At 45.8% G+C, this 13,168-nt stretch overlaps 1 protein-coding gene across 2 annotated transcripts; it reads right to left on the bottom strand.

The window, feature by feature from the left end:
- Positions 1-6,149: 6,149 nt before the first annotated feature.
- On the bottom strand, positions 6,150-13,025 carry SERF1A (small EDRK-rich factor 1A). Of its 2 annotated transcripts, XR_005455957.1 has the most exons (4): positions 12,942-13,025; positions 9,032-9,140; positions 6,556-6,682; positions 6,150-6,454 (listed from the first exon to the last, which is right to left on the bottom strand). XR_005455957.1 is itself a non-coding variant. In XM_038765906.1 (3 exons), exons 1-3 carry the CDS (start codon positions 12,946-12,948, stop codon positions 6,610-6,612), a joined length of 189 nt encoding a protein of 62 aa, XP_038621834.1. In that variant the 5' UTR covers positions 12,949-13,025; the 3' UTR covers positions 6,157-6,609. The 2 variants fall into 2 exon arrangements, 1 of the variants encoding a protein (XP_038621834.1); XM_038765906.1 differs by having other exon boundaries at positions 6,157-6,682.
- Between the last annotated feature and the right edge of the window lie 143 nt (positions 13,026-13,168).

The raw sequence follows: 13,168 nt of genomic DNA, 5'->3' as shown, positions 1-13,168 counted from the left end.
CAACCGGCACTTCCGGGGCGGGGCCCCTGCGGCTCCTGGAGGTTAGCGACGCCATTTGGTAAGCGCTGCCTATGTGGGGGACACTCTAGCCAGTCACTCATTCCATCCTATTTATTACTATTATTATTAATAATAATAAATCATTATTAATTATTATTAAATCATTATTAATAATTGATATTGTTAATAATAATAACGTGTTATTGTGACTCTTCTATTATTAATAATAAATAAATACGATTGATGATGATGATGATGATGACTCTATCCAGTCATTCATTCAATCGTATTTTTTATTATTATTAATAATACATTATTATAATCATTTATTAATAATAATGCAATGATAATTATCGCAATGATTATTATTGTTAATAATAACAATAACGTATTGTTATGACTCTGCTATTATTAATAATAATAAATAAATACGATTGATGATGGTGATGATGATGACTCTATCCAGTCATTCATTCAATCGTATTTTTTATTATTAATACTACATTATTATAATTATTTATTAATAATAATGCAATGATAATTATTGCAATGATTATTATTGTTAATAATTATAATAACGTATTGTTATGACTCTGCTATTATTAATAATAATAAATAAATACGATTGATGATGGTGATGATGATGACTATCCAGTCATTCATTCAATCGTATTTATTATTATTAATAATACATTATTATAATTATTTATTAATAATAATGCAATGATAATAATAATGGCATTTGTTAAACGCTTACTATGTGCCAAGCACTGTTCTAAGCGCTGGGGTAATAATAATAATAATAATAATGGCATTTCTTAAGCGCTTACTATGTGACAAACACTGTTCTAAGCGCTGGGGTAATAATAATAATATAGTAATGGCATTTCTTAAGCGCTTACTATGTGTCAAACACTGTTCTAAGCGCTGGGGTAATAATAATAATAATGGCATTTGTTAAGCGCTTACTATGGGCCAAGCACTGTTCTAAGCGCTGGGGTAATAATAATAATAATAATGGCATTTGTTAAGCGCTTACTATGTGCCAAGCACTGTTCTAAGCGCTGGGGTAATAATAATAATAATAATGGCATTTGTTAAGCGCTTACTATGGGCCAAGCACTGTTCTAAGCGCTAGGGTAATAATAATAATAATGGCATTTGTTAAGCGCTTACTATGTGCCAAGCATTGTTCTAAGCGCTGGGGTGATGATAATAATAATGGCATTTGTTAAGCGCTTACTATGTGCCAAGCACTGTTCTAAGTGCTGGGGTAATAATAGTAATAATGGCATTTTGTTAAGCACTTACTATGTGCCAAACACTGTTCTAAGCCCTGGGGTAATAATAATAATGGCATTTGTTAAGCACTTACTGTGTGCCAAGCACTGTTCTAAACGCTGGGGTAATAGTAATAATGGCATTCATTAAGTGCTCACTTAGGTTCCAAGCACTGTTCTAAGCGCTGGGATGATAATAATAATAATAATGGCATTTGTTAAGCGCTTTCTGTGTGCCAAGCACTGTTCTAAGCGCTGTGGAGGTTACAAGGTGAGCAGGTTGTCCCACGGGGGGGCGCTCCCAGTCTTCATCCCCATTTTACAGATGAGGGAACTGAGGCCCAGAGAAGTGGAGTGACCCGCCCAAAGTCACATAACTGACAAGCGGCGGAGCCGGGATTAGAACCCACGGCCTCTGACTCCCAAGCCTAACTTGAGCCAAGTTAGCGCTTACTGTGTGCGGAGCACTGGACTAAGCGCTGGGAAACTACAGTCCGGCAACAGAGACGCTCCCTACCCAACGACGGGCTCATAGTTTCATTCAATCATATTTATTGAGCGCTTACTGTGTGCGGAGCACTGAACTAAGCGCTTGGGAAGTACAGTTCGGCAACCTATAGAGACAATCCCTGCCCACAACAGGCTCACAATCTAGAAGGGGATAAGTGCTGTACTAAGCACTGGGGTGGATCCAAGCAAGTCGATTTGGGCATAGCCCCCTGCCCCATGGCGGGCTCACAGTCTCAATCCCCATTTTACAGATGAGGGAACTGAGGCCCCTCTCTCCCCCCTCCACCCCCACCCGCCTTACCTCCTTCCCTTCCCCACAGCACCTGTATATATGTTTGTGCATATTTATTACTCTATTTTACTTGTACATATTTATTCTATTTATTTTATTTTGTTAATATGTTTTGTTGTCTGTCTCCCCTCTTCTAGCCTGTGAGCCCGCTGTTGGGTAGGGACCGTCTCTAGATGTTGCCAACTTGGACTTCCCAAGCGCTTAGTACAGTGCTCTGCACACAGTAAGTGCTCAATAAATACGATAGATTGATTGATCGATAAAGGTCCAAGGTCACACAGCTGACAAGGGGCAGAGCCGGGATTAGAACCCATGACCTTCCGATTCCCGAGCCCGGGCTCTCCACTAGGCCATGCTGCTTCTGAGAAGCAGTGTGACTTAGTGGGAAGCGCTTAGTACAGTGCTCTGCACACAGTAAGCGCTCAATAAATACGATTGATTGATTGAAAGAGCCCGGGCTTGGGAGTCCGAGGCTGTGGGTTCTAATCCCGGCCCCGCCCCTCGTCTGTTGTGTGACCTTGGGCAAGCCGCTTAACTTCTCTGTGCCTCGGTTGCCTCATCTGTAAAATGGGGATAAAGACCGTGAGCCTCACTTGGTTCAACCTGATTGATTGAAAGAGCCCGGGCTTGAGAGTCCGAGGCTGTGGGTTCTAATCCCGGCCCCGCCCCTCGTCTGTTGTGTGACCTTGGGCAAGCCGCTTAACTTCTCTGTGCCTCGGGTTGCCTCATCTGTAAAATGGGGATAAAGACCGTGAGCCTCACTTGGTTCAACCTGATTGATTGAAAGAGCCCGGGCTTGAGAGTCCGAGGCTGTGGGTTCTAATCCCGGCCCCGCCCCTCGTCTGTTGTGTGACCTTGGGCAAGCCGCTTAACTTCTCTGTGCCTCGGTTGCCTCATCTGTAAAATGGGGATAAAGACCGTGAGCCTCACTTGGTTCAACCTGATTGATTGAAAGAGCCCGGGCTTGAGAGTCCGAGGCTGTGGGTTCTAATCCCGGCCCCGCCCCTCGTCTGTTGTGTGACCTTGGGCAAGCCGCTTAACTTCTCTGTGCCTCGGGTTGCCTCATCTGTAAAATGGGGATAAAGACCGTGAGCCTCACTTGGTTCAACCTGATTGATTGAAAGAGCCCGGGCTTGAGAGTCCGAGGCTGTGGGTTCTAATCCCGGCCCCGCCCCTCGTCTGTTGTGTGACCTTGGGCAAGCCGCTTAACTTCTCTGTGCCTCGGTTGCCTCATCTGTAAAATGGGGATAAAGACTGTGAGCCTCACTTGGGCCAACCTTGTATCTACCCTAGCACTTGGCACATAGTAAGCGCTTAACAAATACCATTAATTATTATTCTCCTTGGCTCCTTGGGCCTGGTCCCTCCGGTCAGGCGGCTGAGGGCTCCATTGCTTTCTCCTTGGGCTCCCCTTGTCATCTTCTAGACTGTGAGCGCGTTGGGGGCAGGGATTGTCTCTATTTGTTGCTGAATTGTACTTCCCAAGTGCTTGCTTAGTACAGCGCTCCGCACACAGTAAGCGCTCAATAAATACGATCGAATGAATGAATGGCTTCCCCCCCTCAGATCAGCGATCGGAGCGAACGATCGTCCCCAAAATGGCTCCGGCACCGTGGCCCTGCTCGTGGAAATGTTCCGACTAAAGTAGCCTTTGTCGGGGAGGTGTTGGAGAAGCTGCCGTGGCTCAGTGGAAAGAGCCCGGGCTTTGGAGTCAGAGGTCATGGGTTCAAATCCCGGCTCGGCCAACCGTCAGCTGTGTGACTTTGGGCAAGTCACAACTTCTCTGGGCCTCAGTCACCTCATCTGTAAAACGGGGATTAAAACGGGGACAACCTGGTCACCTTGTAACCACCCCAGCGCTCAGAACAGTGCCTTGCACAGAGTAAGCGCTTAACAAATACCAACATTATTATTCTTATTATTAAGATGGGCCGCCCCGTCCCACCCGGGCATCGGGAGGGAAAGAGCCACGTTTATTCTGTCGTTCACACGGCTGGATTAAGGACCTCGAAATCATCCGTTCTTGCGGTGAGCACGAGGGGCCTTAGCAGTGGAAAGCTGTTTTCGGAAATGGACGGATTGATGCTGTTGATTCCTAATTGTTTTGTTGCCTGTCTCTCCCTTCTAGGCCGAGTTGTCGGGTAGGGATCGTCTCTGTTGCCGAATTGTACTTCCCAAGTGCTTAGTACAGTGCTCTGCACACAGTGAGTGCTCAATTAATACAACTGAATGAATAAGCTGGAGATAAAGTTGCCTGCTGTACGTAGCAGGTGCACTGGAGGCCCATTTTAGGGTTGGCCGAGAGGGCTCGATCGACAGTGTGTTGGCCTTGAGGCTGAGGAAGTGTCACGATAATAATATGGTATTTAAGTGCTTACTATGTGCCAAGCACATACAAGGTAAGCAGGTTGTCCCACGGGGGGCTCACGGTCTTAATCCCCATTTTACAAATGAGGTCACTGAGGCCCAGAGAAGTGAAGTGGGTTGCCCAAGGTCACACAGCAGGCATGTGGCGGAGTCAGGATTAGAACCCAGGACCATCTGACTCACAGGCCTGTTGTCTACCCATTAAGCCATACTGCTTCTAGTCTAGAAAATTAGGGCCATGGGTTTACATTGATCCACCCACCCCCTTGCCAGATAGGAGAGGAGAGAGGATGTCGGTGGGCTAGCTGGCTATGAAACCATCTCCTGGAGAAAGTGATCGATACCTGCCAGCCACAGGGATAAAGGCAGTGGTGGACTGGGAATGTGTCTGCGTATTGTTCTATTGTACTCCCCAAAGCACTTAGTACAGTGCTTTGCACATAGGGAGTGCTCAATAAATGACTGAACAGCCTGGAAGTAATATAAATAGTAACACTATGGGAAGGAGGGCAGACTAGTGGAAAGGTGACATGGGTTCTAGTCCCAATGCTGCCACTTAGGCCTGTATATATGTTTGTACATATTTATTACTCTATTTTATTTGTACATATTTATTCTATTTATTTTATTTTGTTAATGTGTGGTGTTCTCTGTCTCCTTCTCGCCTGTGAGCCCGCTGTTGGGTAGGGACCATCTCTATATGTTGCCAACTTGGACTTCCCAAGCGCTTAGTACAGTGCTCTGCACACAGTAAGCACTCAATAAATACGATTGGGTAGGGACCATGCCTATATGTTGCCAACTTGTACTTCCCAAGTGCTTAGTACAGTGCTCTGCACACAGTAAGCACTCAATAAATATGATTGAATGAAAGTTGTTGGGTAGGGTCCATCTCTATGTTGCTAACTTGTGCTTCCCAAGCACTTAGTACAGTGCTCTGCACACAGTAAGCGCTCAATAAATGATTGAATGAATGAATGAAAGTTGTGGGGTAGGGATGGTCTCTATGTTGCCAACTTGTACTTCCCAAGCGCTTAGTACAGTGATCTGCACACAGTAAGTGCTCAATAAATACGATTGAATGAATGAATGAATGTCATTCCTTTGCCTAACTTAGGAGCCCTGTGTCAGGCATTGAGTCTGCTTTAGTTATCTTTTATTTCTGCCAGTGCCTGCCACACAAGGGTAATTAAGTGCTTACCGAAGACAGATGATGTGAATTATGTGAGAAGTAACTTTTGAGGCAATAGGAACAAACATTTTAATACTACATATTAGATGAAAAACCGGTGAAGGTGATACTATAGGTACCTATATGGCTCTGAGTCATTTTATGACTCCCACTTTGCAGGCATAATCCCTCACTCCCCCAACACCCACATTTCAAGTAGGATTTTGGATTGAGGGGCCCCTGCCCACCTTGCTACTTGTTCCACCTGGCCTGTTGGAGCCCCCACCTTCTCTTCACAAAAACCTTAATTTCATAGTGAGATTAAAGATCGAATTGGATTATGTTGCCAACTTGTACTTCCCAAGCGCTTAGTTCAGTGCTCTGCACACAGTAAGCACTCAATAAATACGACCGAATGAATGAATTGGAGGGCAATGCTATTTTTTTTCATTTTAAAAAGAAAAATGCCCTCCTGAATAAGCTTGTTTACACAATGCTTTTGCAGATTGAAAATAGGAAGGGTGTAGCATTTTAGATTACATACCGTGCAGAACATTTTATTGTAAAACACAAAAGTGAAATTTACAGATGACCTTTACAATTTGATTAGAGCAGTGATGGGCTTTAATGAATTGTTTTAAACACCGAGCTTGTGACAGGTCATTAGGCAGATGCTATAGTAATATCGCAGTTTAAGCTTAAAGATCCAGCTGAACACAGTATTTTACAGTTGGTGTTAAGAGTAGCAGGTAGAAGTCATTAATTTCCATCAATACTTTGCATGCTCAGTGTTCCTTTTCTTGGAAGAGCCGTCTCCAAAGGCCATACGCTACACTGGAAATTAAAGAAACAAAATGGGAGACAAGTTTAAGAGGGTGTGATAAACCAGTTAAATATTTAATAACTGATCGCTTTTACAAACTGATGATTTTTGCCTCCGATGTGCTGTGCCCTGTGTGCCCCAGCACGCGGGCCCTTCTGCTACCCTCTCATTTTTCTCCTGTCTGCAGAGACTTCTTCTCGTTGGCCGCTTTCTGCTTTTGCTGCATGATTTCCGAATCCCTGTAAATAAAAGAGACACACAATGAGCTGGCCGTAGTGATAAGCCTGTTTTGGCCAATGCTTCCCTTTAAGAGTTTATTGCGTCAGGTCCACAGTCCTGCTGCCCATCTCTGGACACGGAGATTTAGGAAAGACATCCTGGTTTAAGCGCTTAGTACAGTGCTCTGCACACAGTAAGCGCTCAATAAATACGATTGATGATTTAGAGCTTGAGTCACTGAGTAAGAGTCAGATGCCATCACAGTCAGCCCTTCCCTCTTCTCTCCCACCCAGGACTGTGAGTGAATAGGAAAGCAGAAACACAGGAGCGGTCGGCACTGTGCTCAGTTCCCCCCTTTCTAATTTGTTTCTCCTGCCAATGCTCATTAGGGCACTTCTCCCCTCCTTCGTTTTGAGGAGGAGGAAAAGGAATGATCAGGCTCGAGTTTCTAAGATGGGGACGCTTGAATGCTTCACCATTTTCCCTGCCATTAGGGCAGCTTTAGAACTCTGCCTCTCAACACGCTTTTTACCCAAGATATATCTGGAGGAGTGGTTGTCAGGCTGCACTGAAAGCTTAGGCTAAAATTATCAGAAGGGAATTAAGTTAAGGTGATGCAGTCTCCAGATGTAACCGTGGGTTCAAGGCCAGTGATCAATAATCTTGAGAAGAGCGAGCACCTCAGTTCTTACTATATGCCCTTTTAGACTGTGAGCCCACTGTTGGGTAGGGACTGTCTCTATACGTTGCCAATTTGTACTTCCCAAGTGCTTAGTACAGTGCTCTGCACATAGTAAGCGCTCAATAAATACGATTGATATGCCGGGGTGGATGCAAGGTAATTGGGTTGGATAAAATCCCTGTCCCGCGTAGGCCTCTCGGGCTTAATCCCCACTTTACAGATGAGGTAACGGAAGCACAGAAAATTAAGTGACCTGCCCAAGGTCACAGGAGACAAGTGGCAGATGCAGAGTAGAATCCGTGTCCTCTGACTTCGAGGCTTGAGCTCTCCCCGTTAGGTCATGCGGCTGCGCATTGCCACTTTGAATTCACTGATCAGTATGACACAGGCAGACTTCTTTTAACCAAGGTGATTAATTGGAACTAAGAATTTAGGGAGAGCACTTATTTCTAAGACAATGGCTGAATTTCAGGAGAGAGACCTAAGTTGTGCTTCTAGCTTCACCTTCCCGAGCAATTCCTACAGCCCCACACCTGACTGAGGCAGTTGGTGGCTCACCACAGCTCCGCAGAGACCCCGGAGACTCCCTGGGAATACGGTAGCGGAACGGGGCTGGCTATTTATCCTTCACACAAAGGAGAGTCCACGTGTTCCAAAGACATGAAGATGAAACAGGAATTCCTAGGTGGGCCTTCTGTAACCCAGGGCTCCAAAAAGGTGACACACCAAGCGTTCCTAGGTGCACGGCGGGGGAATCTCTCGGCAACTGATCAGCCCAGAAGTGATGGGGGAAAAAAAAAGAATAAAGGTTCGGGACTTGTGACCACAAATCCCAGTAGAGTACGTGGCCACTCCTAACACATCCAAGCCACCAAATCAGCTATCGGCATCTGACTGTAAATAGATGATGGCTGTTTAGCCACCAGAGTCTTGAAAAATGCCCAAGTCACTTGATTAAGGCACTGAGTGCCACTTTATATAACGGCTTTGTTTCAGAAAGCTGGTGCCTTATATTTTTCTTGAATTCTCAAGTGGCCGTATAATCGACTGACATGCGAGGGTTGTCTATCTAGGCCGCTGCCAGGCATGCTGGGTGAGAAGGGAAGAAGCAGAAAGGTAGCCAAACATAACTTCCCAGGGCACGGTCTGGTGAACGTCAAACAGGCTGCTTTTGCTGATCAATGCAGACACCCATGACCGATTATAAAGTTTGCCTAGTAGCCCAAACCCCCGTCTTCCTCCTGCTCCCTTCGCTGGTGGACACACTGACATGTCGAGGCACCAGTTAATTTTACTGCACCTGGGTAATGGAAGAACAGGGAGCTAATAACTGGATTTTGGGGATTCTGTGGCGATACTTGAAAGAAAGACATCCTGGTTTAAGTGATGTTTCAGTCAATTCAGCAATACAATACTAGATGGCCACTGAAAAGAACAAAATATGAAATAGAGGCTGAGATTTTAAAGGTAATTTAAAAATGCCAAGTGAATTTTAAGAATTTTACTGAAGTTGAATGAAACCACCACACAATTTCAAAATCATCTTCAGTTTGACACTACCCCTTGAAGTTGACAGAGCAAGTTCAGAATGCAGCGAGTACTGGATTTGGCACCTTCAAATCCTTTCCCCGAAAATAAGTTGCTCAAAATCCCATCTGTTGGGAATGTACTTTTCAAAGTAACTTACCTCTGCTTTCTCTGAGAGGCAGTCAAGCTATCCTCTTTTCTTTTGCCCTTACTAATCTCCTGGGTTTTCTTCATGTTTTTCTGGCGGGCAAGCTCACGCTGGTTTCCACCTACAGAGCACAGATGTACCGTCTGCTTAGTTTTTCATACCCATTTTAAAAAGCGATGAAATGCAAACTTGAAAGGGCAAGTAAAGGTTTGATGTTGACAACCAGCAGCCTGGGTCTCTTGCTTTCCCCCATCCCCATCAAATGATTAAAAGTATATGCATCTAAAATCAGTGATACCACGTATTCAAGCTCCCAAGTATGGTTGCTGACAAGGTTTTTTTTAAAAAATGTGATAATCGCCAGAAAGCACGTTAAATGTTTAAATGCTGAGACTTCTAAATATGTGGCCTGACAAAAATACTGTGCTCATCACGCGCAATGGTAAAATGGTTAGATATTCCAGAGTGTTACGGCTTTCTCTTTTGAATCCAGTTGGACAAGTTTGAGCGCCAAACTACTCATAATGGGGGGAAATGTCAATATTTTGGTTTCAAAGCTGAGCAAGAAAGCAAAAACAGGTAAAACTGCGATAAGACACTTGCAAGCTAAATCTGAATCGTAATTAAGCACGGAAAGGACAGGACTGTACTCAAAATGGTTCACTGTGGCCTACTTCCAGTAACGGATCTCTTTTTACAACAGGAGGGGGAATAGATCCAGCTGGAAGGGAAGGTTTGGCATCCACTCTAAGTCAATCTGCCTGGCCCACCCCCTTTTCTCTAGCTCGGGTTGAGTTCCAACAAAGGTTTTTGACCCCCAAAATCTTTACATGGGGTCGTATGTGGAAGCCACATCGGTGGGCTAGATAGAAAAGGGAGACTCTAGGTAAAATAAACACTAGGTTGGGGGAGGATGTTGCCCTTCACCCCCAACAGGTAGCTCACCCCTTCATGGCTCAGTGGAAAGGGCACGGGCTTTGGAATCAGAGGTCATGGGTTCAAACCCCAGTTCCGCAGTCAGCTGGGTGACTTTGGGCGAGTCACTTACCCTCTCTGTGCCTCAGTTCCCTCATCTGTAAAATGGGGATGAAGACTGAGCCCCCCTCCGTGGGACAACCTGATCACCTTGTAACCTCCCCAGCGCTTAGAACAGTGCACATAGTAAGCGCTTAATAAATGCCATCATTATTATTATTATTACTGTAACCTCCCCAGCGCTTAGGACAGTGCTTTGCACATAGTAAGCGCTTAATAAATGCCACCATTATTTTTATTATGACCGTGTGTCAGCCTGACAACCGGTTTCTATTCCAGGGGCGAGGTATTTCAGCGGATGGTTAGGGCTTTATTTTTAAAGGGGCATTTATTTACGGGCTGAAGACTGAGTGCCCTGAGGACGAGTCTAGATCAAGGAGAGTTAGGGGAGGATTATATCCCCAATCCACTCCAGTTTAAAGCCCTGGGGGCCGGACGGGCGAGCGACCAGCGCTTAGAACAGTACTTGGCACACAGTAGGCGCTTAACAAATAGCACCATTATGCTCTACCGCGGGGAAAGGGAAAGGCCTCGGTGACGCGGGTTTCCACGGCTTCTAAAAAGGCGATTTTTGAGGCGAGGAGAAGGGAGGGACACTAACGTGGGGGGGGGGGGGGGGGGGGGCAGCTCGGGAGACGTGGCAACCAAGGAGGGCGTGTGGGCCAGTGAGAAGCCCACGCCAGGCGCATCCCCCACCCGACCCCCGCTTTGCAGTCGGAGGTCATGGGTTCAAATTCCGACTCGGCCAATTGTCAGCCGTGGGACTGGCCGTAACACTTTGGAATGGCTAACCATTTTCCCATTGCGCAGGACGAGCACAGTATTTTTGTCAGGCCCACATATTTAGAAGTCTCGGCATTTAAGCATTTACGTGCTTTCGGGCGATTATCGTACATTTATTAAAAAAAAACACCTCGTCAGCAAACACATTTGGGAGCTTGAATATATGGTATCACTGATTTTAGCTGCTGACACTTTTAATCATTTGATGGGGGTGGGGAAAACACAACTTTTAGACTGTGAGCCCACTGTTGGGTAGGGACTGTTTCTATATATTGCCAACTTGTGCTTCCCAAGCGCTTAGTACAGTGCTCTGCACACAGTAAGCGCTCAATAAATACGATTGATTAACTTCACTGTGCCTCAGTTTCCTCATGTGGGGAGGCCTTCCCAGACTGAGCCCCCTCCTCCTCCTCCCCCCCACAGCACCTGTGTTTGTACGTATTTATCACTCTATTTTATCTGTACATATTTATTCTATTTATTTTATTTTGTTAATACGTTTTGTTTTGTTCTCTGTCTCCCCCTTCTAGACTGTGAGCCCACTGTTGGGTAGGGACCGTCTCTATATGTTGCCAACTTGGACTTCCCAAGTGCTTAGTCCAGTGCTGTGCACACAGTAAGCGCTCAATAAATACGACTGAATGAATGAATGAATGTCTCCCCTTCTAGCCTGTGAGCCCGCTGTTGGGTAGGGACCGTCTCTACATCATCATCATCATCAATCGTATTTATTGAGCGCTTACTATATGCAGAGCACTGTACTAAGCGCTTGGGAAGTACAAATTGGCAACATATAGAGACAGTCCCTACCCAACAATGGGCTCACAGTCTAAAACGGGGAGACAGAAAACAAAACCAAACATACTAACAAAATAAAATAAATAGAATACATATGTACAAATAAAATAAATAAATAGAGTAATAAATATGTCCAAACATATATACATATATACAGGTGCTGTGGGGAAGGGAAGGAGGTAAGATGGGGGGATGGAGAGGGGGACGAGGGGGAGTGGAAGGAAGGGGCTCAGTCTGGGAAGGCCTCCTGGAGGAGGTGAGCTCTCAGCAGGGCCTCTACATGTTGCCGACTTGGACTTCCCAAGCGCTCAGTCCAGTGCTCTGCACACAGTAAGCGCTCAATCAATCAATCGTATTTATTGAGCGCTTACTGTGTGCAGAGCACTGGACTAGGCGCTTGGGAAGTACAAGTTGGCAACATATAGACAGTCCCTACCCAACAGTGGGCTCACAGTCTAAAGGGGGGGGACAGAGAACAAAACCAAACATACTAATAAAATAAATAGAATAGATATGTACAAGTAAAATAAATAGTGTAATAAATATGTACAAACATATATACAGGATATATACATATATTGTATTTATATACAATAAATACGGTTGAATGAATGAATGAATGTCTCCCCCTTCTAGACTGTGAGCCCAGTGTTGGGTAGGGACCGTCTCTATATGTTGCCAACTTGGACTTCCCAAGCGCTTAGTCCAGTGCTCTGCACACAGTAAGCGCTCAATACATAGGATTGAATGAATGAATGATAATAATAATAATAATAATGTTGGTATTTGTTAAGCGCTTACTATGTGCAAAGCACTGTTCTAAGCGCTGGGGTAGATACAAGGTAATGAATGAATGATAATAATAATAATAATAATGTTGGTATTTGTTAAGCGCTTACTATGTGCAAAGCACTGTTCTAAGCGCTGGGGTAGATACAAGGTATGTGCAGAGCACTGTTCTAAGCGCTGGGGAGGTTACAAGGTGATCAGATTGTCCCATGAGGGGCTCCCAGTCTTCATCCCCATTTTCCAGACGAGGGAACTGAGGCCCAGAGAAGTGAAGTGACTTGCCCAAAGTCACCCAGCTGACAAGTGGTGGAGCCGGGACTTGAACCCACGACCTCTGACTCCAAAGCCCGGGCTCTTTCCACTGAGCCATCGCTGCTTCCCTTGGGATCACCTTGTGACCTCCCCAGCGCTTAGAACAGTGCTTGGCACATAGTAAGCGCTTAATAAATGTCATCGTTGCTATTATTATTAGAAATCTGGGCGCTCCCGCCCGTCCTCGCCCCGGCCCCTCACTTACGAGCCATGGCGACCACCGCAACACCACAAAAGCCAAAGCGACCGAGCGCACGTCCACTCCGCACCGCCGCCGCCCCCACACTGCACCGGCCGCGCGCCGGCGCCCCGCCTTATATACCGCCACCGCCCGTGACGTCACAAGCCACGCCCACTCCCCTGTGCAAACATTCGGCCGTGCGCAGGCGCCCTCGGGGCAGCGTTGGCGCGTGCGCGGTGGCTACCGCGCGT

This window comes from Tachyglossus aculeatus, chromosome 23 (assembly GCF_015852505.1).
Source record: "Tachyglossus aculeatus isolate mTacAcu1 chromosome 23, mTacAcu1.pri, whole genome shotgun sequence".
Lineage (NCBI taxonomy): Eukaryota > Metazoa > Chordata > Mammalia > Monotremata > Tachyglossidae > Tachyglossus > Tachyglossus aculeatus.
The sequence above is the reverse complement of the archived record's forward strand: the minus strand, read 5'-3'. Positions and strand labels throughout refer to the sequence as shown.

Coding starts and splice junctions, on each gene's coding strand:
- SERF1A (XM_038765906.1), bottom strand. Junction 6,683..9,031: donor GCCTCTCAGAGAAAGCAGAG/GTAAGTTACTTT, acceptor TTTTATTTACAG/GGATTCGGAAATCATGCAGC.